The 27,916-nt window shown below is 38.7% G+C and overlaps 1 protein-coding gene across 2 annotated transcripts; it reads right to left on the bottom strand.

Moving 5' to 3' along the window:
• Positions 1-686: 686 nt before the first annotated feature.
• MCOLN3 (mucolipin TRP cation channel 3) lies at positions 687-26,746 on the bottom strand. Of its 2 annotated transcripts, XM_057747086.1 has the most exons (12): positions 26,519-26,746; positions 22,883-23,050; positions 16,943-17,096; positions 15,731-15,815; positions 15,558-15,654; positions 10,510-10,609; positions 7,373-7,485; positions 7,141-7,290; positions 3,898-3,999; positions 3,667-3,789; positions 2,550-2,756; positions 687-1,068 (listed from the first exon to the last, which is right to left on the bottom strand). In XM_057747086.1, the coding sequence occupies exons 1-12, from the start codon at positions 26,744-26,746 to the stop codon at positions 934-936; spliced, it is 1,662 nt and encodes a 553-aa protein (XP_057603069.1). In that variant the 3' UTR covers positions 687-933. The 2 variants fall into 2 exon arrangements, with proteins under 2 accessions (XP_057603069.1, XP_057603075.1); XM_057747092.1 differs by lacking the exon at positions 22,883-23,050 and having other exon boundaries at positions 828-1,068.
• Between the last annotated feature and the right edge of the window lie 1,170 nt (positions 26,747-27,916).

Here is a 27,916-nt window from a genome sequence, read left to right as displayed (position 1 = left end):
CAATCAGTGGTCTGCAAGGAGTGGAGACTGATTTTGTGTCTTTTAGGCATACATTTTCCACTTATTTTTAAATTTGAACATAATTATTTTCCAAAATATTTTCAATGTGAGTTATAGAACTTCTCCCCATGAAACTGCAGTTCCTGACTCTGAAATGCTACTCTTTTCTGTGAGACTGAATGTACCTAGGAGGGGCACAGCACATCACATACTTTTCACAAGGCTGTGCAAGTACTAATAAAACAATCCTTGTGGGATCAAATATGCACTTGGTATACACTTTAATTTTCATAGATGTATAGAAGACTCTTTCAACTTTGTCCTTTAACACTAAAGGGAAAGAGAAAACTTATACTAAAAAACCTGATCTTCTCCAGAACTAAAAGCAGTATCAAATAACAGTTGTCCTTCGGAGCCAAATATGAGACTGTCAGCTGGTGATAGTTTTTTCTTTCTTATTTCTTATTCTTATTCTTATTCTTTCCTTCAAGAGATTTTAAAATGCGATGATTACTGGATATACAGCAATCATCCTCTCTCTCACAGACAACCCCTGAGAAAAGTCCAGGCCAGGGTTAGTGAGCTGTCTGAGGTCAGATCAGGCACTGATGACACAGCACAGTCAGAATAACTGGAAGCAAAAGTAAAGAAGGATATGGGAAACACATTCTAAAGCTATGGCAAAATAAACAGGACAAGAATCCAATAGTTTCTCTCATCAAAGTTAGGTTTTAAAAAAAAAAATAAACCCAGCATAGAGCTGCAAAGACATTAAATATTGCTTTAAAAATATAGACACAGTTCTTGATGAATTATAGCCATCAATTTCCTCAAAATCTTCAAACATACTACCCCTGATCTTAAATTATCCATTTTGTCTCCCAACTCAGCTACACATTATAGTTCCTTCCAGGACACAGATGAGCCTAATAGCTACTTTTTACAACAGCAGAATGTAGATACTGGAGGGTCTTCATCTAATCTGTACTTTCCAGAATTGGGCAGATCTTTGCACTCTGATATAAATACACGAAGTTCAGTCTCAGGGAAGCCATCTTGTTGGTAATGCTATACAGAATAATAAAAAAAAAAAAAGTTTTCATTGATAAGTCCCCTGAAAACAGCTTTGTTTCAAATTCAAGGTGGATCATTTGGCTACAGGGGTGGGGGTGGGGATTTTTCTAAAGGGATAGTTTACTCACTTCCAAGTATTTTCATGAAGATGTAGCCTCCAGAGCCACTCTTAGGTTTGCCTAAGGAAAAGTGGGTCTAGGATTTTGCACTGCCCTCCTGGGCTATCTTTTGTGGGTCTGATTCAACCCAAAATGGGCATGTTGAATCTGAATCTGAGAGCTCCTTCCAGGTAAAATCCAGCCTGCACACCCTTTCAGAGTCTCTCTTCCAGACAGACAGATTTATTTAAAGGCCTAATATTTACATCAGTTTGGGGGTCTAAGATCTCTAGAATGGGCTCCGACCAGAAAGGATCAGAAAAGACTCACCCATTTGACAAGTGCTCTGAGGCCATGGGGAAAGGTTAATATCTAAACTATAAGTCTTAGGCTTGTGTCATCAAAAGTTGTCAACTCATGTTACTCTTTGAGACCTTAGACGTCACCCTCGAATAATATATATATAGCTCTCTGTATGCAGAGTTGAAGGCAGTGAATTTTTAGAGCACCATGGGAAGGGATTTGGACAGGTACAACTACATTCTTTCCCAGTTTCCTTGGTGACTCTAAGCAAGTCTGCCAAGCAAGTATTGAGGACAGAGGGTTCCTGACATCTGATTCGGTTAAGAATGAAGTCATAGCCCTGGCTTCATGAGCCAGGTATTTGCAATTATCAAGTCATAATCTAGCAACCCCTGATCACCTTTCTCCTTATCCAGTCGCATGGCATCATGTTTCATTACCCCCTCATGCTCAGAAAGAAAGTCCCCAAGTGAAACTGTTTATGCCAATAGTATATCTGACAGTATAAGGTTATTAGAAATTTAAATACGTATTGATATTTAGTCCGTCTTTCCATATTTCAAAGGGCTCAAACTGATTTTTAAAATAGTCAATGTGAGTGACAATATGAATGATAACAGCTTTTCAAATCACGTTCTTGACTGTATGACACACATGGCTCATACTGGACATATCAACCCCTTGACTGTTCTGGAGACCAGGCCTCGGGAGTGGTCCAACGCAGGGCCTCATTCCAAATGAAGAGGCCAATTTTTCTTTATGAAAATTGGATTTTAAAAGCTCTCCACAAAATTTTGACTGTCTGTCTCACTCAGTATCTACTGATCCTTATAATTCTAACAAAAGATTTGAAAGCCTGTTTGAAAAAGCACAATTACTCAGAGACAAAACTTTCAACATTATGGAAATTCTATTTCTCCTCCATTTCTGCTTTCAGTATCTAAAGTTGAAATCCTTCTCTGTATCCTGAAAAATTACCATTCCATCAATTCACTGCCCCTCAGGTACTATATTTTATTGCCACTCTGCAAGTTCTAGGAAAATGCCACTCCTCATTGTTCTTGATGAACCTACCTTAATTGTTTCATACATATCAGTGATCAGTGCAATGAAAAGACTTAAAATCATGTATATAAAGAGGCTGATGAATGAGTAGAGGTAAATCCTGCTAAAGAGCCAGACCAAGTAACTCTTTTGCTGCATTTTTGCAAATGTGGCAAACATATCATCTCCATTTATCAGCGAGAAAAGGCACTCAGAGACCATGTTCAGAGAACGGAACTGGAAAAACAAAAAAGAAAAGTTCACTTTGTTTCATGTTCCTTCCCAATGGAGACTTTGATCATGACACCATATTAAAAATAGTGGGACTCGATATCCCAAGTTACCCTTTCACACAAATAACCTGGAGTAACTAAAAGCATTCTTTTTTAAACAGGAGAAAATCAAACAAAAGGTTAATGACACATACACATTGGAGACGCCCAGGAATACAGAGTCACTCCTGCAGGTATCAGGCATTCGTTTCGTGATATACATAACATGCACAAGCCTACTGTTTTTCTTGGAGCAAGTAGCTCCTTCAGATGCTCCTCTTAATAGGAGCAGCCTAAACGGAAGACAGGAGAGCTGGTCTGCACCCCCAGTGCTCTTCTGAGTCAAGCCTTATCCTCCCTTTTACCTTTACAGAAAGAGATTCTTGAAATTCTTCTACAGAGGAATCCAGGTCCCAACCATGTGTGCTCATGCTTCTGATTTTAAAGTTCATTCCATTTAAGATGATGGCACTATAGTCAAGATTATAACTCTGACAAACAAAATATTCAAATATTTCTACAAGTTTCTCCTTATACTACTTTTTAAAATAAAGTCAAATTTCAGTAAGACGTACCTAAATAGCCCACTCTAATGTATATTGATGAATCAAACTGGCAAACTTGACTTTGCTGACGGTAAGAAAGACTTCATTATCTGAAATATTCCCCAAAAGGAGTTGAGGCAGCCAAGTAGATCAATCATCCTCTCAAGGTGGTCACACCTTACCAGTGTATAAACATGTCAATAGATCCATTACCTACGACATTTTAAGGCTGAGTCACAAAGTAAAAGGAATTTATTTTAAAAGGATAACCAGCCATTGGCACTACTCTGAAAGCTCAATAGCAATAGGAAAAAAAATGTTTACCAGTACCTTATCATGGTAAGGCCCCAGCACAATCCACCCACAGAAGCAGTAGCCTAAATAAATCACAGCCGCACAGCAGCAGAACCTGATGACACTGGGCAGCGCTGCCTGAAGGGTGAGAATGAGGAGCTGGGAAAGTAAAAGAGGTCATTAAAATCCCTTTGTCCTTTAGACAAAGCAGCGCATGAATTTTCAGCGATAAATACCAGCAGCTTGGAGATCCGTGGAATTCCTTACATTGTATTTCTGAAAGAAACTGAGGTATCGGATGACTCCAAGCCACACCAGCATGGTAGAGGTCCCAAGAAGTATGCTACAGACATCATAACTTGTTAGACTCTAAAACAAAGTGGAAAAAATAATCAGTTATGTAGCAGAAATTCATTTGGGCAAAAATTATTTATTGAGTAGCAATGAGTCGGCACTGTTCTAGGTGCTAAGGACAAAGCAGCGAACAGACAAAATTCCCTGTCCTCATGAAGCTTATATTCTAGTGTGGGGAGAAAGATGATAGAAATAAATTAGCAAAACCCTTGGTATATTAGCTAATGGTAAGTGCTGAAGAGAAAATTCAGGGGAGGGGATAAGGGATGGTTGTGTGTTACATTTCAAATAGGATGGACTGATCCCTGAAAAGGTGGTGTTTGAGCAAAGACATGAAGGGAGTCGGGGAGCAAGCCAAGCAAAAATCGAGGGGAAGAGCTTTCCAGGCACAGGGACCAGCAAGTGCAGAGGCCCCAATGCAGGAAGGCACCTGACAAGATCGTGAGTCTGGCCGGAGGGAGCGATGGTGGAGAGTGTGGAGTCACAGAGGCCAGGCAGCAGGTAGTTTAGGGCTCCAAGGGTATAATTTAACAACTTTGCCTTTTACTCTGAATAGACTGGGGAGATTGAGAGCTCTGAACAGGAGAGATATGATCCAATGTTGGCTCTACGGTTGAGAGCCGATTGTTAGAAGAGTGAGATGGTTGCTGCAATAATACAGATGAGAGCTGATGGTGTCTTGGAGCAGGCTGGGAATGGTGGAGGGGATGAGGTGATTTTTTTAGGTAGACAAATAGGATTTCCTCTTGGAGGAGATATGGAGGAGAGAGGATTAGTGAAAGAGAGGAGTCAAGGATGAATCTATCTATGACTTTTGTCTTGAGCAACTGAAAAGGGCTGCCGTTAACTGAAGTTAGAAAGGCCATGGAGAAGTGGGTTTGGACTGTGGAGGTGGAGATTTCAGGAGTTCTGTTTTAGGCATGTTAAATTTGTGAGGCCAGGTAGACATCCAAGTGAAGATGTGGAATAGACAGATGGATATTTGAGATTGGAGTTTAGGGAATAATTCCAAGCTGGAGATATAGATTTGAAAATCATTGGAAAATAGATACTATTTAAGGCACTGGGACTGGATGAGATCACCAAAACAGTGGCAGAAAAGAGAAGGTGTCCAAGCACGATGCCTTGAAGTACTGTCACTTTAATAAGTTGGTGAGATGAGAGGGAACCAGCAAAGGGAAGTCAGAAGACCAGCCATGATTTAGGAGGAAAATCAGGTAAGTGACAGCCAGTGAAAAAGTTCATCAACAAAGAGGGAGTGCTTGCTGTGTTAAAAGCTGCTGCTAAGTCAAAATGAGGATAAATAATTGATTATTGGACATAGCAACATGAGAGGTCATTGGAAAACACACTTTCCGTGGAGTGGCAGGGCAGCCTGACTGGAACAAATACAAGAGAGGATGGGAACAGCAAAGTCAGAAACAGGATTAAATACTCTTTTGAGGTCTTTTGCTATGTAAAGAGGAGCAGAGAAATGGGGAAGTAGCTGGAGGGAAAATAGGTTGAGATTTTGTCTTTTTAGAAAGGAGAAAAAGAAAACATGCTGGTGGAAATGACATGGTAGAGAACGGGAAATTGAAGATGCATGAGGAAAGGAGGAAGAATAGCTGAAGCCATGCCCTGGAGTAAGCAAGCAGGGATGACATCTGATAGGCAGGTGGAGGAGTTGGTCTCAGATAGTAACCTAAATAATACATCCACAGTAACAGAGAAAAAGCAGCATGCACGGGCACTGATGCTCGTAGGTAGATAAATGAAGTGGGAATTTGTGGAATTCCTATTTTGCTTCTATTATTTTGTAAAATAGAGAGTGAGGTCATCAGCTGAAAGTGAGGATGAGGCAGGAGTATTAGAAGTTTCAAGAGAGAGGAAACGTGAGATGATCAGCTAGAAGACAAGGAATGAATGAACGGCCTAGAAAAATGCGAAAGATTATTGGGCACCATTAAGGGCTCAGTGAAGTTAATGGTAGGTGAAGTTGGTAAAAATAAAGATTTGCTACAAATCGCCCCCTCCTCCTCTTTTTTTCCCCTAAAGTTAAACATCCATTCCAATGATATATACTACACTGGAATATGGTGACAGCTGCTCCATGGCCTCCTAAACCCACTCTCTCTTTCTGAGGTGCATGCCTGGGCTGTCTCCCCCAGCTCCCCTGTAGTGAGATGTGACTAAATTCTAAATGAAGGCTGCCATCCTGAGCCAAGGCTATAAGACTGTGAGAGACCTATCACAATACCAGGTTTTCCCTTCCTTGGGCTGCAACCTGTTTGTGAGCCAACCCAGCATCAATCATGCAGTCTGGGTGAGCCCTTCATGGTCGGCAGAGAAAAAGATGGGAGAAACTTGGATCCCTGAATGACTACGTGGAGCTGAGTGACTTGCCAGCCTGGAAAACCCACCCTGACTATTACATGAGGGAGAAATAAGCTCCTCTCTTATCTGAGCCATCACATTTGGGGTCTCTGCCTGGCAACATGAACTGTAACAGGCTCCTCACATGAGTCATATTCATACTTAGTTGTAGCCAAGGCTAGAAAAATATAGATCTGAACAGATTAGTTTGAACAGTATTAGGTTTTTTAATTTGATTTTTGCTTTGGGGAGGGTTGATATCTAGGCTGGATGAATCCTAACTTAAACAGAAAACCTTGTAGTACATCAATGGGAAAAGTAAGAAAATGGGAATATTCTCAGTTTGAATGGACAAAGGAAACAACTAGAAGGACTCACATGACAGTAGTTTGGCCTCACTCCCCTCCACCTGCCCCCAGCCCAACTCCTTCTGCTGAATATTCTGGCATTTCTTGCAAGAACAAAAAACACCTTTTACCTTAGTTACTTTGGTGTGTATATGACTTTTGGTGTGTGTAAGAATTCACAGGCCGCATCCCCAGAGTTCACATTCAGTAGGTCTAACATGGGGTATTTTACCAGGTGCCCAAATGATCCTGATGCAGAGGACTGTGTTCACACTTTGAAAAACTCAGCCTAAAAGATTTCCGGACTAGATTTTTACAAATTGCTGTTATTTCAGGTTTACTCAATACGTTTGAAAGAAATCATTTACTCTGTGAATTCTTACATTCTGGAAAAATAAATGACTGTTGATGCAAATCTGATACTAACAATGGCATAAATAGGAAAAAATTTTACCTTAGCTTGGATTTCCATTTTCAGAATTGATCCAGTGATTGTCAGTATGTCACTAATAATAATCATAATGTACCATCCGTTGACGAATTCCATTCGATCAGAAACAGAAACTTCCTTCTTATAATGGAGGAGGAAAAAATCGGCAAATTCCTTTCGGAAAAGAGGGGAGGCACGGTGAATTTCTCTGTCAATCAAAACGTCCATTGCATTCCTAGAAAGCAGCGACCCCTACCTGCTGAAGCTGAACTCCTCTCACCACAGACCGAACACACAGGATTAAGGAAGCCAAGCATATCAGAATAACGAAGGCATCAAAGATCATCATGTAATGAGTGTTCTTCTGAACTGGAAGGAAAGAGGATTACCTGCTTATGCAGTGGAACATTAATATGGTGACATATACTTTCCTTTTTCTCTTCATTTTTAGCCTCATTTATTTTAATTGCTGCATTGCATACTTCAGTATCGATGTGCAATACTTTATTTGAAAGGACGCTCAGATGGTAACCTCATTTTCCCTGCTGCAAACCATTCTCCAGGTCCTCTTTGTGCACAGGTGCAACTGATTCTTTAAGTGGATGAACATCCAAAGATGGAATTGTTGGGTTAAATGCATCTTTCTAAAAAAATGATCTCAGAAACTGTTCTCCAAAAAGATCATGCCAGTTTACATACCTACACATATCTCCACATTTTCTCCACATTCTTCCATTTTTGCCAATAAAGAGAGCAAACAATTTGAAATACCATCTTTATCATGTACCAAATGGCTATATTCAAGTACCACATCTTACCCTTCTGACATTGTTGTGTGTTTTAATGCCTAACAAAATACCTCTCATTACTCTTTCCTAGAATTTCTGCTGGCTAGTCTTGCTTGTCATTTTTTCCATATATTTTTGGGGACCAAACTGTCAAATTCCAATAAAAATCCTACTGGTAGTTTTTTGGGGGGATCGTGTTGAATTTATAGATTCATTTAGGGAAAATTGACATATTCATCATGTTTAATCTCTTGTCCAAAAATATAGTGTGCCTTTTCATTGATTCAAGTCTTCTTTTTGCATCCTTCAGAAGCATTTTCAAGTTTTATATGGATCCTTTACATTCATGTTTAGGATAATTTAAATAATTCAAGCATTCCTTCCACAAAGACAACAAAGAGAAAAAGCTCTGATACAGATTATTCCATAAGAATTTAAAGAAGGCTAAAAGTCCTTCTTTTAAAAATCATCACAACCATCCATCAAAGAGCTTTAATTATCAGCTTGTAGCCTTTTATTCTTAATACAGTTAGGGTCCCTGCATATCCTATTTAAATATACTTATTTAGGTATAAAATACTTAGTAAGCATCAGGTGTGTTTCTACATGTATAATGGATGAACAAGACAGACAAAGCCCCTGACCTTGTGGAAATTCTATTCTACTCCAGTGGGACAAGAGAAAAAAGTAAACAAGTAAACAAACGAATTACTCTCTGATAGGAGTAAGTGATACGAAGAGAGTAAATCCAAAGAGCTAACGTGTATTGAGTGCATTTCCTGCCAGGCATAGTTCTAAGAATTCTATAGGTTTTTAACTCATTTGCACCTCACAACAATACCCACAAGGTAGGTGTGATTATCCCCACTGTGCAGGAGAGAAAACTGAAGCACAGAGAGAGGTCACAGAACTTGCCCAAGGTTCCACGGCCAGTAAGTGGCAGTCAGGATTCAAACCTTTGCAGTCTGTCTCAGCATCCGTCACTCTGTTAGTAGCTTTCAGCATCCCTTGGGAACTTGCTGGGAACATTCTCCTGCCTTACCCTAGACCCAGTGAATCAGAAACTGCATTTTCCTTAGCTCTCTGGGTAACACTGAAGTTTGAGCACCGTTGCTGAGGGAGCTATGGGGAGAAGAAAGCTTCACTTGTACCACACAGTGAAGGAAGGCCTCACCACAGAGGCAGCAGGTTTCAGCTGAGATCTGAGTGACAAGGCAGAGCCACCCACACAGAGATTCTGAGAATCAGTCCTCCCAGCATGAGCTCAGCCAGGTGAAGAGAGGTGTGGGCAGAGGGCTGGCCAACACATGCTCTCTTACAGAGCTTCTCTCTTACTTAACAAGTTGGACTGCTCTACGCTGATAGAAAGAACTCAAGACTATTCTGTAATGAAGCATCCCATAATTTTGTCAAGAAGCATCTGTTACACGAATAACTAAACCTACTTCAGAAAAACTTAAAATCCAAGAAACAAACATTTGAGAGAAAGCCTATGTGCCAGGCACTTTGCTATGCCCTCATTTTCCCTACTTTCAAGTTTGTGGAAATGTATTACAAGGTTTACAGAGGACAAAACAGGTTTGTGTTTTAAATAAACAATTTTGTGATTGAAATAAAAGTTTGTGATTTAAGATCTTCATATATTTGAAGTTATCTATTAGTGAAAATAATATTAGAATGAAGAAATTTTACTTTATTTACTCACACTATCTCATTACTACTTCTGAACTTCATGAATCCATTAGTAGGAAACCCTAGTATGGTCTGAATAAGGACTCCCTGCACATTCCTGGGTCCCACACCAGACCTATTGACTGTCTTGTGTGAAGCTGGAGAAACTACATCTGAGCAAGTACGTGGAATGATGCTTTTGCTGACTAGAATCCGAGACTCCCCTGACCTAATCATTAAAGTCTAGCACAACACACTGTTACATACAAGGGACGAGGAAATGAGATCAATTCTTTCCAGTCAGTTTAATTCAGTTCAACTCCAAAATTCTCAGTGATACTCAGTTTATACCTGAATTTGTGTCTATATTTCTAGGCATGTACACTTTCCTTATTTTGTCTACTTTTTTGCCTAGATGGAAGATAATTTTAATGCGTGGGATGCTGCAGGGTCAAATCCCGCCTGACTTCTCCTTGGCTGTATGAACATGCACAGCAAAATTCACTTCCAGAGCCTTAGTTTCTTCATCTATACAAATAGGGATGCTACCTGCCTCAAAGGTATTTTAAAATATTGAAGTGAGGAAAATGTAGGTGGAAGTACTTATTATGAAATAAGCACTCAATAAATATTAGTTTGAGTATAGGTGATTTTTTTTTGCTGGGGGGATTAGAAGCATTTTTTTCTTTTTGGTAAGGAGTGGGCCAGTGAAGGCTCATACAGAAGGCAGGAAAAGCCATTTTAATTACTAATAACTTATGAATTACTTCAGATAACTAACTACAATGAATTGATCTACTTGCAGAGAATTAGGGACTTGGGTGTGGTCTGATTCTTTCATTTGCTATTCCACATATCCTTGGGACCAGTAATTTAATAACCATTTAATATTATTTAATAACCATCTTGAAAACTAGTAAAATTCATCACTTACTTGATCCAGATATATGCCAGTCTTTACATTCTTTCATGGAGATGTCATTATCTAAACTTATCTTAATTCTTCCACTGTGGGCTTTGTTGTCAAATGTTATCTGTGAAGAACAGGAAAAGGGTCAAAAACTACGTACAGTTTTTAGGGACTTCCTAGGTGGCACAGTTGTTAAGAATCTGCCTGCCAATGCAGGGAACACTGGTTCAAGCCCTGCTCCAGGAAGATCCCACATGCCACGGAGCAACTAAGCCTGTGCGCCACAACTATTGAACCTGCGCTCTAGAGCCCATGAGCCACAACTATTGAGCCCATGTGCTGCAACTACTGAAGCCCATGTGCCTAGAGCCTGTGCTCTGCAACAAGAGAAGCCACCACAATGAGGAGCCTGCGCACCACAATGAAGAGTAGCCCCCGCTTGCCATACTAGAGATATGCCTGTTCGCAGCAACGAAGACCCAACACAGCCAATAAAATAAATAAATAAATAAACAAACAAATAAATAAATAAATAAATTTATAAAAACAAAAACCTACCTACAGTTTTTAAAGTCAAGATGCCTCTATGCATTAATCAGGAAACAATTCTTCCAAAGTTGCAAGAGACCCAGACTCTCAGCTCTGATCTGTTGCTAAGTTCAACCTTGGGATGTTCCCCTTATTTCTGCGTGAGCTGAACTAGAGCTTCCAGAGAGAATGTTTAGTCTCTAAAATCCTATGTTTCTAGGACAGTATTCAAACCCTGAACCACTTACAAAACAAAAGAACTTCCCTCTCCTTCCCATTCTAAGCGCCTCTAGATGCCCTCTTAAAATGAGTGAGAGTACAAGTATGTTTTCTTCCACCTTTCAGCAGGGCCTCAGCTAGGGACAGATTTTTAATGTTATAATTCTTACTAACACAGACGCTCATTATTTCTGTCTTGAAACATTTCAGGTAGGCCTTTTTCTATTTTCCTTCTAGGACCAGATTTCTTCATCACTCTAGAACCATATGTATTGCAAAGGGTGTGGTCACAGGGAACTAACAGCATGTCTGGCTTCAATGATAACCATTTTGAGACACCAGGCACCAAAAGGGACAAAGCCATGCCAGAACACCTTTCATAATTCTTGCTCTATCTTCCCCTTCTAGCTCCTTCCACTTTCCCCTTGCAGAGACCAGGAAGGCAAGCTAAGGAAATTAGTCTGGTTTGGCAGGTTTGTTTTTGTTTTTGGTGCCTCTTCTCTCAACTCCTAAAGAAAAAGACCTTTTAAAGTCTGTCATTTAAATGAGTTTTATTAAAAACCTTCATGTGGGGTAATAACATACCACTTCAGATATAAGATTTCAAATAAACTTAATAAGTCTAGTTACTCTGTTTCTCCTCATGTTGGACTGCAAGTTTCTTCCCTTGACAAACAACCAAGGACACTGCTAGTGTCTGCCCATCTCCATAGCTGCTGAGGGAACCAGTCCACAGCCTCACACAAGGAAGATGCTCAGTATTATTTGAATAGGTCAGAAATCCTTGCCAAGGAAAAACCATGCTTTTCTCACACAAAGAGCATCAGGGTCTTACAAAGAGTAGGTGCTCATTATCCACATTCAATAAAATTTGGTTTAAAGTCAATCACATCTAAGTAAGGTTTAAGAGAAGCAGAATTCTTTAAATGAAGAAGAAAAAATACTGGGTATAATTAACAAGAGATTAGATAGTACAGAAAAAAAAGGTTGATTGAATTTGAAGATACTGCAATAAAACTATTCAAAATGAAACAGGGAAAAAAGACTGAAAAATAAAACAAAAGAAAGATTACTGTGGGACAACTTCAAGTGCCCAAATATACATATTACTGGAATCTCTGAAAAGAAATATTTGAAGAAATAACACTGTGTAAATGTCAAATAAACTATAAACTCATAGATCCAAGATACTCAATGAACCCCAAATACAAGAAACATGAAGAAAACTACATCAAGGTATATCAGAATCAAATTGTTAAAATCAGAGAGAAAGAGAAAAATTTTAAAGCAGCCAGAGGGGGGGAATACATCCCACAGAGAAAAACAAAGATAAAGAGGACAGCAGATTTCTCATCAGAAACAATACAAACTAAAAGAGCAACATTTTTAATGTACTGGGGAAAAAACAGTCAACCTAGAATTCTATACCTAGTGAAATACTTTTTAAAAAATTAAGGTGAAATACTTTTTTGGACATACAGAAGATGAAAGAACTTATTACCAGCAGATCTGCATTATAAGAAATGTTAAAGAAAGCCCTTCATGCAGAAGGAAAACTATACCAGATGGAAACCTAGAGCTACACCAAGGAATGAAGCCCTGGAAATGGTGACTACATGGGCAAATATAAAGACTTTTTGTTGCTTTAAAAGATAACTGACTATTTAAAGTGAAAATAATAACAATGTATTGTTCCAGTTTATATCTGGAAGTAAATTGTATGACAACAATAACGGAGATGCCAAGATGGGGGAAATGGAAATATATTGTTAAGTTTTTATGCTACGCATGTAGTTGTATACTGTCACTTGAAGGTAGGCTGTAATAAGTTAAATATGTATACTATAAACCCTAAAATAATAAAGCAAAGAGTTACAGTTAATAAGATAACATATTAGATAGAATGGAATCCTAAAAAATACTCAATTAATGCAGAAGAAGGCAAAAAAGAGGGAAATCATATTAATAATCACATGCAATTTAAATGATATAAGCACCTTAATTAAAAGGTAGAGATTATTAGGTTGGATAAAAAAGCAAGACTCAACTATAAGAAGAAACCCACTTTAAATATAAGAAAAAAATAAGTTTAAAAGGGTGGAAGAAGATATGCCATGCTAACACTAATCAAAAGAAAGCTAGAATGGCTATACTAACAGCAAAGTAAATTTTAGAGCAAAGAATACGACCAGGGTTAAAGAGTGCCATTTCATAACGATAGAAGAGTCAGTTCAAGTGAACACAAGAATCCTAGATGTTTATACAGCTAATAAAGAGCTTCAAAATACAGGATGCAAGAATTTATCAAACTACTACGAATGAATGTGAAAGCACAACTGTTACATTACAAATCCAACGGGGCACACACAGGATAGGCTTCATAAATAGCTGTTGAATGAATCAAATATCTGTGATACAGACACTTTGGTAGGTCCTTCATATATGTTACTTTCTATCTCGACAAAAATTTTGTCAGGTAGGTGGGCATTAATTCTGTTTTACAAATGAGAAAATGAGGCTCAAATCAATTAAGTAATTTGCCTAAAGTTACATAGCTACTTACTGGTGAGCTGACATTAAAATCTAGGCTTCTCTGACTCCAAAGTCCTTGCATTTTATATCAGGCATATGCAGCCCCAGTTCATGTTTACTTAAGGCAATGAAGTTGCACTAATGGCTTTTATTATCAAACTACCTGATAGGATAATAAGTTCCATCACACTTCTGTGAGATGCACTGCTAAATCCACAATGCACAGATATAACTCGGGATAATTCTACAAGAATGGCAAAAATATGACATCTGCATGTGGCTAAAGGCCAGATTGCTTTTACTGTTGTAGTGAGTCATGAGAAAGGATCTAGTGTTTTGTTTACTCAGTCAACAAATATTTGAGTCACCTACTATGTTCTCTGAGGGATGAAAAGATAAATGGTTCCTGCCTTCAGGGAGCTTTCAATCTAGTAGAGTTGATGATAAACACCTAGAAAATCCTAAAACAAAGGAGAAGGTGGTAAGACATACAAAACACAAAAACAAAAACAAAATCTGGGAGTTCAGAGCACAGAATGTATTTCTAACTGAGGAATCACAAAGGCGTCCATGAAGGAGGTGTCAGTTGACCAAAGCCTTGAAGGATTATAGGGCTTCTGAAAAGTATCATTTCTCCATGAGCGATAGAAAGAGGCAGACAGACAGAGATAGAGACAGAGAAAGAGGAGAGAAGACTGTGGATAATAGCTCCATTTTTTAAAAATCAAGTAATTTTGAAAATTCATAACTTGCTGGTTAATATCAGGATCAAAATTTGTAGCCCAAATAAAAATAGTCTTATAGAATTAGTACTTTTTCTTACTAACTAATATGCATAAGTATTGCATTATACTATATCCTGAAAATACTGTTAACCTCAATCTCTGAAAACTGGATTTCTCACAGCCAATTAGTTGAGTATCATGGACATAACTTTTGATACAAACTACTGCTGAAGTGATAGAAGGTAATACGAAGGCAAGCTGTTATCAAATGCTGTCCTGCACATGCCGATACAGCACTGTGTTACTGACCCTGATCCCCATGAAGTGATGAACTCACATGAGAGGCGTCTTGTGCTCCCTGGGGCGGAGGGGGTGGGGGTGGTTGGTATTATTTGCAGTTTAAGGTATCCACGGAGGGTCTTGGAATATATCCCTTGTGGATAAGAGGGGGACGACTGCACGAAGATTTCCTCTTCCTGTAGATTCAGCAACCTCAGCATACAATTCTTTTCTTTCCTTATTAAGTTGAGAGCTTTCCCTTTTTCACTTGAAGGTATCCCTTGGCACATCAGAATTACCTGCATCACTACTCTTGCCCTTTGGGGCCATTATTGAGTAAAATAAGGATTACTTGAACACAAGCACTGTCTGTGATACCGGGACAACTGATCTGATCACTGAAGCAGCTACTAAGTGACTGACGGGTGGGGTACACTGGACCAAAGGATGACTCATATCTGGGGAGGGTCAGAAAGTTTTCATTATGCTATTCAGAAAGACATGCAATTTCAAACTTATGAATGATTTATTTCTGGAATTTTTCACTTAATATTTTCAGACCAAAGTTGACCTTGGGTAACTTACTGCAGAAAGCAAAAACACAGATAAGAAGGGACTATTGCAGAACAAAATAGAGCTAGCCAAACCAATGCTTCCCCTGTGCACATCCAAGCGGGATGGGAACATCCTATATATCTGATCACCCCTTAATACAAGTAAATAAACATGTGACTAGATAAAACTATTTTTCTCCAGACAGGAATCAAATTCAGCCCAGCCCACACTCACAGTGAGAGTAAAGTCATAACAGTCCGGGAGCTCATGATGACGAATAGTCTGTAGATTAATGGCCTTCAATTTAAACTGCAGCTCCACTGTTATGAGTCTGGAAAACAGGAGACTTTAGTGTGGTGAAAACGTACACACACAAACAAGAGTTACACTCTCGTCTGGTCCCTCACCTGTGAAAGTCCAGGGTTAAGTTGAGTTTATTTTCTTCCAGTGTTCCAATGTGAAAAGGTTCATCTGGCTCCACAAAGAAACATTCTGCCACAGAAGGGAACAAACCATAATATAGTGCCTGAAATAAATACAGAAAACTGCATCTTGAAAGGATCATATATTTAAAACTAGATATTTAGATTCTGGTGTTTTTGTGAATTAAGATTTTTAAAGCTAAACATCCCTACCACATGGTTACAGTGACTTATTTGTTTTTAACACGTGACTATAATTTCTGGAGTGGATGGGGGTAGAGAAAGATCTGAACTCTATCTCACTACTCTTCTATAAAATGCCATCTTCCTTTCTATCTTTTCAAGCCTAAACTTTGAGGCCTCTCTCCCTTTTCATATCCTAAGCATTGGTTTGAAGCACCTGCAGGGTCTAAGATAAAATTTTCTATGTTTAAAGGATCTGTTTTTTAAAAATATTATGTGCTGACAATATTTTCTCAATAAACACTTTTTTATAAAAAAGGAAGACAGCATCTTAGAATGTTTTCACTAGTCAGCATTATAATCCTTTACTATTCTTCTCAAAAAGAAGTCCCAGTGGCTATTGTTAAAAGTACTTACTTTTTAACTCAATGACCGAAGCTGATATTTTAGGTACAAACTGCAGATAGAACTTTGCTAATAAGAATAGGCTGTGCTATTTTAAGTTCTGGTTCTCATTCCTCTCCAACCTCCCCCAAAGATACTAAATAATGAAGTGCCATTGAAGGGAGAGAGTTTGATATACATCAAGACTTTGCAAGCATCCTGTTTTCTAAGGACAGTATCTGTCTATTTAACTGGCTTATCCAGTGAATAAGCCAGTGAATAAGAGGCAGTGCAATACAGTGGATAAGAGCACAGCCTGGGTCAAATTTCAGCACCTTCTCTTCCTAGCTTCACCTTGAGCAGATCACTACCCCTTCTGAGCCACACTTTTGTCTTCTTAAAAATGAGGATAATAATAAACTGGCCTCTTTGGTTTTGTTTTTGTTTGTTTGTTTTGCTTTTCTTTCAAGAATCATGAGTTATAGTGAAGTACCTGACATAACTCTGATATAATTCTTACTATGACCTAATAGCACAGGCCAAATCAATGTTTTCAGAGATGAAATTGCTGATTTTAAGTGTAAATCAAGGACTTAAAGATGGAAGTTCTAGGTTATAGAAGAACATCACCAGTTTCAATTTCTGGATCAATGTCAAAGGTATCATTTCCAGGACAGATGTTTCCTTGCTTGTAGAAGTGCTGACAAATTGCCATGGATGACTGCTCTGTGCCCCTGTTCTCGTAAGCATGATTCCCAACTGAGATGTTGCGTAGCTCCAAGTACTTCAACCGAAAAAAGAAAAAGAAAATGGGAATACCCAGCTAGGCAGAAGGGAGGCCATGATTCCCCTCCCTCCCTGCCTTTGAAATTGCAGGTCCCCACCTTCTGTCCAGGTGGAGACCTACACACTAATATACAGAGCAACTGACATGCTACTGTGCACCAGCACAGCAGAGGTCAAAGCACACTCTTGAATTAGATTCTGGGTTCAAGTTTCATTCCTGTGACCTTGAGCAAGTCGCAAACTTAGTGAGCCTCTGCTTTCTTACCTGCAGAATTTAAGGTTTAAGCCACGTAACCTTTCAGGTTCTTTCCTCCTTTAAAGAACTATGTTTAGGAACTGACTTTTACATTTAATGTGAATACAAACTTTATTTATCTCTGAACTATTTCCTATAAAGTCAGAGTTCTCCTTTACTATAATATAGGAAGTGGGATAAAATTGTTCCAGGCTAACCAGCAAAACTTTGTCTAAAAATAATATTTTTTAATCTTTATTTTTGCAAGAATACAGCTTAAACAAATTTATAGCAATATGCCCCTACTGAAAGCCCTCCCATGGCATCCTGTCTGTCAGCATAAACGTCAAAGCTCTTTTCCAGGGCCTGTTAAGCCCTGCGAGACCTAGCCCTATCTCTGGCCCTTCCTTTCCTTACTCCTTTGCACACTTGCCTTAAACAAACTAAGTTTTCTAGCCTGCAGGGCCTTTGCTGTTGCCGTTCCTTCAGCCTGAAATATTCTTCCCCAGACTTCACGTTCCCTGAGAGGCCTTTTCTGACCATCCTGAGGCCATTGTTAATATTTTATACCACTTAATTTTTTTATTCATAGCACTCATCACTGTTGGAAATGATTTTGGCTGAACTTGTTTAAAATCCAGCTCTTCCATTAGAATGTAAGTTCCCCAGGGCAAGAAATTTATCAAGTCCACTGCTCTAACTCCAGCACTTAGAACAATATTGTAAGCAGACAGGGTGGGGGCGGGGGGGGGGGTGCAGGTTCCCTGGAGAAAGAGAACAGGCATGGCTTTCTTGACATAAGAGAAACCATTTTTGACCTTAGCCTTTTTGTGAGCTAATGCTGGTCTTCGAACACGTCTCAGTAAGTAATAACGTTAAGGGAACAAAAGAATGCAGAAACAAACGACTGTTATCAGGCAAGAGAAGTAACAACAGCAAAGATAATACATCAATTGTAAAGATTCCCAGTTCTGTTTCAATGGTAAAGATTAGCCCGCCAGATCAACTGGAACCTAAGGGATGATGATGTTGACCTTTTCTGACCCTCCTGTCTTCAATCAAATAAAACTTGGACTCCGTTGACTGCCTAAGCCCCTTCAGGAATATGCATGTACCCTTAAAACTTCCCCAATTTTGCTGTTCGAGGAGACACTGCTTTGGGAAAGATACCCAGTACTCTCCTTACTTGCTGCAAGTAGTAAATCCTTCCTTCTCCCAAACTTTGGCTTAGTTGTGTCTTTTGGCTTGACATCCACCAAGGGGCAAACCCAGTTTTCAGGTAACAGTATAAGACACAGAGTACACGCTCAAATATTTGTGAAATTAATGGCAAAGTGAAAATTACTATAATGTGATAATGGATCTTCATTCACTAGCGCTAATCTATGCACAGTAAGATGGTAAAACAAACAGTTCTGAGCTGTTTGTTTTCCATACAAGGAAATAACAAACAAACAGTTTTGAGCTGTTTGTTTTCCATACAAGGAAATAAGTGTCCTAAGTCTTTCTGAAGCTACTCTGAGACAAACTGGTAGTTTTATATTGGAGCGTGGGGAAGTAAAAGGTAAACAGTACATTAAATGAAAAAACGAGGTAAAAGATATTGAATGTGATGAGGTACCAAGGAGACCAGTGTGCCTGGAATGTGGAATGTGTGATGGGAGGTAAAGCCGGAAAAGCAAGCAAGGGTCATGAAGTAGTCACACCTGTGTGGGGCCCCGTAGCCCTTCTGAGTGCCCACTCCTTGTCAGGACGTCCGCACTCCTTGTCAGGAGGTCCGCACTCCTTGTCAGGAGGTCTGCACTCCTTGTGAGGTAGTCCCCACAGGAATTTCTTAAAGATCTGAACCTCCTACCATAGAAACTTGTGTCTTAAACCTTGCCAGATCTTGAAACACAAAGGATCCAAGGTGCAGGGCTTCAGGTACATGCTAACATTATCAGGGATGCTACTGCCAGACTTCCTTCCTGTCTTAATAAGGCTCCTTGTGGATGTCTGAGCACCTGCAGGAGCTGGATGATGTGGACAAAGAGTGTTGCCTGCCATTTTGATAAACAACAAGTGTTGCCTGCCATCAAGCCTTCAGCCACTGCAGTGGCTGAAGATGTGCCCTGAGGGGAATTCAGGATGGAGAAAAACAGGATACTGGCCCTGGAAAGTTAAGATGCATATCAAAGGAATAACTGCCATGAGCCCAGACTCTTGCATCTTCCCATACATAGAAAGGCACTAAAATTACTAACTTATTTGTTTTTTGTGATCAGCAGTAATCTTTTGATGTTCCAATACATGGAGATTTTGTTTGTTTATTTGTTTGTTTTTCAGCGAATACCCTCTTTGGAACAGTCCCTCAAAGCTGAGAGGCTGCCTCCCAGGCTATAGTCCATGGTGATGTCCTTGAATAAAACATAATTCTCAACTTTTAGGTTATGCTTTTTTTTTTTTTTTCAATCAACAATGGTCAGGGGCAAGTGGTAGGACTGTGTCCAGGTAAAGGGCAGCTCTGGAGCCTGAGGCAGAGGACTCTGGGAGGGGAATTCGGTGTGGGACCATGGCTAAAAGGCAGGTGACCTGTAGGACTGACCGATGGGGCACCTAAGTGGCCTCTGTGGGGCTCTAAGGAGGTGGGCATCTGTTCCCACTTGCCTCGGCAGCTCTGCCTTGAGAGGAGTAGTTTTTCACCAAGATCCATGGGTCCCAGGTCATCCTTTGGAAGACTATAAAAATACACTAAAGATCCTTACCCAAGTGATGTGGCACCCAAAGTAAAGCAGATTAAAACCAATTGCTCCTTGATTATAGATGTATTTTCTGTGGTCCCTCTGTGATCACCTGATCTGAACACATGGCTCTTTTGAACTCATTCATTCATTCACAAACATCTGAGTGCCTGGTATGTACCTCCACCTTCGTGGAATAAATATATTAATACTTGGCACTGAACACTGTTATACATGTAAAATGAGGAGTATTATGCAACCAAATCTGTGATTTCAGGTGAATCCTTTAGAAAACAGCCAAGAAATAGTAGGGCAGGTGGAAGGGGAAGGAGGTAAGCCAACCAGAAGCAGTGATTTATAGACTATGCTTGAGCTGCTAGAGTAAAGGGTTCCAAGACTCTGAGACCTTTTTTTATTTTTATTTTTGGCTGTGTTGGGTCCTTGTTGCTGCATGCGGGCTTTCTCTAGTTGTGGCGAGCTGGGGCTACTCTTTGTCTTAGTACTCAGGCTTCTCATTGTGATGGCTTCTCTTCTAAAGCACAGGCTCTAGGCACTCGGGCTTCAGCAGTTGTGGTGCACGGGCTTAGATGCTCCGTGGCATGTGGGATCTTCCTGGACCAGGGGATCAAACCCGTGTCCCCTGCATTGGCAGGCAGATTCTTAACCACTCTGCCACCAGGGAAGCCCGACCCCGAGACCTTTAAATCTAAGCAAATGACCAGAAAAAGAAGCAATGGGGAGCAGGTGGGATGAGAGTATGAACCCGTTCTGGGCGTAGTGGTTCTGATGTGCTTGTGAGCTGTCGCGTGCAGCAGTGTGAGCAAATGTTCCAGAGTCACCTCTCTTAGTGAAGGCTGAGGCTGTGTAGTGGAGGAAATTTCACAGGAAAAGGACAAATCTTTGAGTACTGCCCTAATTTAAGGGGCAGATAAAAAAGGAACCTGGTCGATGACCCAAACATGATTGAGGAAAGTCAGGATATAGCATAAAAATATTGAATAACCAGGTCTTTGACATTCAAATACATAAACATATATACTAAACAAAAAGTGACACTGTTATAACCAGTGTTGGATCAGGATGAGCCCTAGAGAATATGCAGTTAGATGACATTTTAGGGCTCCACTCTTCAAGAAAACTACTTAGTCATGGAAATAGCTCTAAGGACTGAGAAGCTACTGCCTTATCTGTTAATTCTCCTTGGTGACTATCACTGCAACTATCAAGATATTTCCTTACAGCAAACAAAGATCTTTCTTTCATATCAGTCCATATTTTCCCTATTCAGTTCTCTGGAATCATGCAGAATAACTGACCTCATTCACAAAAACTTTATTTATGAATACTGTGATCAAGATACTTTTTACCTTCAGTTTAAAATGCCTGATAGTGCCCAGAAGATGGTGGGGAGTCACCTGCCCTAGATAAACCCCACCCCAATTAATATCATCTCCCTATATACTAACACAAGGAATCCCCATGCAATTCTGTAAAGAACACAGAAATCTGATAAACAGAATGGCCCAAATGCCAAATATTATATTTTTAAGACTACTTTTAGGCTTACTAATAAAGATAAAAATTTTAGGAGGAATTTAATGAATTGTTTACCTCTTGTCTCTACCCAAAAAACCAACTACCAATTTGGTTCAGAGTAGCTTTAGATAAACTTAATAATCTTTTTTTTTTAACATTTATTTATTTATTTATTTAGCTGCACTGGGTGTTAGTTGAGGGATGCAGGATCTTTTAGTTGTAGCATGCAGGCTCTTTTAGTTGCAGCACGTGGGCTCTTAGCTGCAGCTTGTGGCATCTAGTTCCCTGACCAGGGATCAAACCCAGGTCCCCTGCATTGGGAGCACCAAGTCTTATCCACTGGACCACCATGGAAGTCCCAAACTTAATAATCTTAAAACAAGAATCTCAAAGCTGAATACTTCTAGCATTTTACTATTTTTTACCTTACACACTGTAGGACATAATTCTATTTAATAACATATGCAGTTTACTTTTATTACTATAGATTTCTGGTCAATTTTTGTAATCTGAATGCTATCAGAAAACCTTAGCGTCACAAATATATATTTTCCCTCACGGTGCATAGTTTGTCTCCAGGATAATGAGGAGCCATAATTGCACTATAGTAATTTTTTGAAGAAGAGTTGAAATATTTTTGAAACGTTGTCTACAGACTAACTCAGGCTGGAAATATCGACTTCAAGAAAGCTTCCAACAATTCCTACTAAATAGGAGACTTCGGACTTGAGAAAGTACTGTTTGTAGCAAAAACAAATTGATTAGAAACCCAGAAAAGAAATTTGACTCACCTCTATGAAAAGCAAGCTTCCTTTTTGAGGCAGTTAATTAATGTTACAATAAAATCACTGTCATATATAACATAAAGGCCTTATTTTTTAAAGGCACTTTCAGGTCTTGGTTACTATACACACTCTGCAAAGTTAATACTCTCATTATTTGTTAAGGGTCCCTGAAAGTATAAATTCTGAAGACTTAATGACTACTTACAGCCAGGGTCATGGTTAATCATTTTAAATCTTTGAGGTTCTCATGCCAAGCTCTAGCCCTGACTCTTTTAATTAAGTCTTTATTGTCTCTCTGTTACTAAACAAAAGCTTTTCTCAACTTCTAGTTTTGTAAAAGTTTGTTGGCGACATTACAAAAAAAATAATGGTTTTACACGTCATTTACATAGTTCATTTAAAATTGTCCACCCTTATACACTTGAATGTCAGTTTCTACTACGTACATTGCTAACAATTTTCCAGTGTAACCTTTTTCCCAAGTAAGGAGTGCATGTGCTTGATTTACCTGGTTCACTGCGAAGACGATCTGATCGTATACATCACTTTGTGTATACACTGCATATGTGTCATCCATTCGGTCTATATATCCTTTTAGGAAGAGGTGTTTGAATGCTATAGTGTTGTCTTCCTTGAAAGCTACCACCATCTGGTTACTTAGCCCAAAAAAGATCAACTTAAAAAAGAAAAAAGAAAAAGTAAGAGGGTGAAAAAGTAATGAAATAAAAGGTCTCCATAAAATGATGAACTCATCTATTCAAGATTGAATGCCTATATATTCAATAGAAATTAATACACTCAATAGAAATTGAATCCTGAATATATTCAAGAGAAATTAAACGTTTGGCAGCTGTGAATTAATTTGTCCTTAAAGATAAGGTGGGTTTCTAGTTTTAAAATAAAAGAAACTGACCTTGCATACTTTCAACATTTATTTTCATGTATGATCTCACTTATGACATTGTCTCCACCAACAAAAGCTTTAGGAGTTCAGAGAAGCCATTTAGGAGTTCTTTAGCTCAGAGAAGAAAGGTAACTTTGGCTAAGGAAGTTGGAAGGTCTCCCTAAAGAAGAAAGAATAACAGAAACCCTGAAGTATGTGCATAACTTGGGCAGGGAACATTTGAGAAGCATGGGGGAAAGGCTAAGAAGGTCGAGCTGAACTTAGCGCTTTGGCGGCACACTGAAGACACCAGCATAATTCAATTAGAGAAACAGTGAGGAAAAAAAAGTGAGCAGAAAAACTGGAGTCAGACGATGCAGGAGCTTGAACAGCAAGTAGAAGAGTTCAAAATGAATTCAGTAGGACATCAAGAAGGTCTTGAAGCAGGTGTACATACAACCTAAGAAATATCTTAACATAAGTTTAAGTCCTATAATCAAACCATATTCCTAGGTCTACTTACCAAAACTGTGACAATAAGACCAAAAATAAAAATATTTTTTCAGCTCATCTCTAAATTAAAGTATATTAACATAACATATCCTTAATATTCATGCAGGATTGACCCCAGAGTTTTACATGAAACTCATTTGCTCTCTTGCTCTCTCTTCCACACCCACCCACACACACACACTATAAGTTTAGAACATACACTCTGACTTAGATCCCAGAGTGATAGGGCAATGTATATTTTATATGGAAAAGGGGAACAGCACTGAAAACCTATGTTCCATACACTATTCCAGGAACTTTCTTCATATTAATCTCACAGTATAGTTCCTAATACACCCATTTTACAGATGTGTACATAAAGACTCAGAGAAGCTAAATAATTTTTACAAGTCACATCAGTAGCAATGTGTATAGTCAAAATTCGAACCCAAGTCTAACAGACTAAATCCAAGTTCTAATTACCCTATAATGCTACACGAAGTAACCAGGGTCTGATCAGAGAAAAACAGAGACAGTAGACCAAACTTTTCCCCTCTCACCTCCCCTTGTGATGCATGCCCTGTACCCCACGCATCATCACTCCCTCCCTAACTCGACTCCCATTTCTGAAGAGCCTCTTTAAGCTGTGTCCTATTTAAATCTCAGTGGGATAATGGCTTGATATTCCAGGGATTTTACATCTATTGAAGATGATGATCAAAAAGCCTCCAGAGAATCCCCAAAGATATTTTTACCAATTCATTCAAATATGTGAGTACCAACACAAACCAGCACTGAGCTAGAGGATACAGTCCCTGCCCTCAAGGGCCTAGGGACAGACAGGAGTACCACTGGCAGAGAGAGAACTGCTATAATTCAGAGGCTGAGCCAGGCAGTGGGAAAAGGGAAACTTGTTATGGGTGCCTATCATCGCAGATATCTTTCTTTTGCTGCTGCAGACACAAAATCTCCAACTTAACAGAAACACCACCACCTTTTCTCTGAAAAGAGGAAATCTGTCATCAAGTCACCCTCATTTGCTCAGTTACAAAGTCTTCACGTAATATTTGCTTGATTGCTCCAATGTAGATTAAGGAAACATCACAATTAAGAAAAACCCTCAGTTACTTTGAAAAAACTTACCTAAATGCCTCTTATATGCTTATTACTAACAGGCTTAACATCTTAAACTGTTAGTCAATTTTCCTCTTGACCACCCTAGGAAACACAGGAAAGTTAGATGAGTTCCCTAAAAGATTTAAGAGTAATTAAGAAGGTAAGTCTTAGAGGGAAGAGAATCTGAGTTTGAATCTCAGTTCTACTCTTCTAACTCTTCTAGTTTCCTGACTATGACAGGTTATTTTACTTCACTAAGCCTCAGTGTTCTCATCTGTGTAACGGTGATACTACTACCTATGTCTGATTTGTTTTAAGAATTGAATGTGATGGTATAAAATGTTTAGCTCTAAACACAGGAAAAACACACAAGCGGTACCTATCATTCTAAGTAGAAAATATTCATGTTCAACTGATACAGGCTTTCCCTCCAACTTATCAGAAACAACACAGGTAAATATTTTGACTATTGTGATACACTGCATTATCACCTGGAAGTTAAGAATTTCAATTTCAATTGCCAAATATACTGAGAGGTGAATATCCATTTTTATGTTGATATAGCAGAGAGAGAGAGAGAGAGCGTGAGAGAGAGCGTGCCTCTGAAGTCTTGATTCTGCCGGTGGCAGTACTGGTCAGCACTAGTCATGTGGCTTTTAAAAAACTCTATAAATCTCAGTTCCTTATTCTGTAAACTGAAGGATTCCAGTATTTATCCAATAGAAGTACTGTTGAAATTAAATGAAATAATGTCCTGGAACAAAATAATCACTCAAATGTCAGTTTCCTTTACACAACATCTAGCATCAGAAACTTAGGCAAGAATTTCGCCAACTTCATATGATTGTAGAAATAGCCTTAGCTTCTAACAATCTTAAGCACTTGTTCTCAATTATCAGCTAAGATCAGTGATTTCAGAGTTAAAAAAAAATTCTCCTTGAATACCACTTTTTCATTTACTTTTGCATTTTTCACCAGATTAAGAGAAAGTATTAATAAAAATAAACCTATCACATCTATTTTTCCTATTAAAATCTGCTTTGCAAGAGTAAATCATAAGTATATATAAAGAATCACAAAATATAATTTCCCCCAAAATGTTAAGAGAAGCCAAGGAATTGAGATTCAACATCTCCTAAAATGAAGTCTCATATTTCACTACCTATGCTACTCCTTTTAATCAACTCCACATTCTTCCATTTCAGGACTCCCATGATCACAGGGATGTGAGAATCCAAATACTGGTTTTAACAAAAATCCTGAAGTTTCTGAAGAGAGAGAAATTCTCAGGAAACTAACTAGGGAAAAAAAGAATCCTTTGGTTGGGCAATAGCTAGTTTCCACAGTTGATTCAGAAACCTTCAGCTAAAATTCTTGATTGGAAGCCAAATATTAAAATTTTCTTTTCTTGAAAACTAATCACATTATGTGGGTAAAATTATAACTTAATGAAAGATGAGAAGGAAAAAGAGTTAAAAAAAAAAACACCCCAAATCTTCTTTCACAAATATTGGAGAGTGTTTGATTGTATATCTCCTTATTTATTGTTTTTTATTATGCATACAATTAAAAGTTATTTTTTAAAAAAACTGTTCACAGTCCTCTTTGTTAGTAAAAGAAGACTTCACTAAACGCATGATCTGAGATGCTTACCTGGACAGTCACCATTGCAATTTTTAGAATTTGAATGGCAAGTTTCCACGGTTTTCTACCTCGAGCCCAGAACTTCTCACAAGGATTCATGAAAAAAAATTTGAGTTTTCGCCTCATCTGGTCTTCTAATAGAAGCTCTTCAGAGGGAGATGTATCCTGGTTAAAAGTGCAGCAATTTTCCTCTTCATGAGAGCTGCAGCTACTTATAACAACCTCAGGATTTGCCATCGCTAGGAGGAAAAAAAAAACTGTAAGAAAAGGCAACATCTACGTTCGTTACTAATGCAGGATAGTTGATGAAGTCCAAACAGAAGCTCTTCTTTCAAATAAGCACCACTGTTCTAAACTGCACCTTTGAATGTCAATGGAATGGGATAGAAAGGCCAGAAATAAACTCGACATACCTATGCTCAATTAATCTAAGACAAAGGAGGCAAGAATATACAATGGAGAAAAGATAGTCTCTTCAATAAGTGGTGCTGGGAAAACTGGACAGCTACATGTAAAAGATTGAAATTAATGCATTCTTTAACACCATACACAAAAATAAACTCAAAATGGATTAAAGACCTAAATGTAAGACTAGATACAATAAAACTTTTAGGGGAAAACCTAGGCAGAACACTCTTTGACATAAATTACAGCAATATCTTTTTCCATCTGTCCCCTAGAGTAATGAAAATAAAAACAAAAATAAACAAATGGGATCTAATTAAACTCAAAAGCTTTTGCACAGCAAAGGAAACCATAAACAAAATGAAAAGAAAACCCACAGAACAGGAGAAAATATTTGCAAATGATGTGACGGACAAGCGATTAATCTCCAAAATTTACAGACAGCTCATGCGGCTCAACATCAAAAAAACAAACAACCCAATCAAAAAATGGGCAGAAGACCTAAACAGACATTTTTCCAGAGACATACAGATGGCCAAGAGGCACATGAAAAGATGCTCAACATCGCTAATTATTAGAGAAATGCATATCCAAACTGCAATGAGATATCACCTCACACCAGTCAGAATAGCCATCATCAAAAAATCTACAAACAATAAATGCTGGGGGTGGAGAAAAGGGAACCCTCCTACACAGTTGGTGGGAATGTAATTTGGTACAGCCACTATGGAGAATAGTGTGGAGGTTCCTTAAAAACTAAAAATAGAACTACCGTATGAACTAACAATCCCACTCCTGGGCATATACTCGGAGAAAAACATGATTAGAAAGGATACATACACCCCAATGTTCATTGCAGCGCTGTTCACAACAGCCAAGACATGGAAGCAACCTAAATGTCCATCGGCAGATGAATGGATAAAGAAAATGTGGTACATATATACAATGGAATGTTACTCAGTCATTAAAAAAAAAATGAAATAATTCCATTTGCAGCAACAT

The sequence above is a fragment of the Hippopotamus amphibius genome, chromosome 1, assembly GCF_030028045.1.
Source record: "Hippopotamus amphibius kiboko isolate mHipAmp2 chromosome 1, mHipAmp2.hap2, whole genome shotgun sequence".
Classification (NCBI taxonomy): Eukaryota; Metazoa; Chordata; class Mammalia; order Artiodactyla; family Hippopotamidae; genus Hippopotamus; species Hippopotamus amphibius.
The sequence above is the reverse complement of the archived record's forward strand: the minus strand, read 5'-3'. Positions and strand labels throughout refer to the sequence as shown.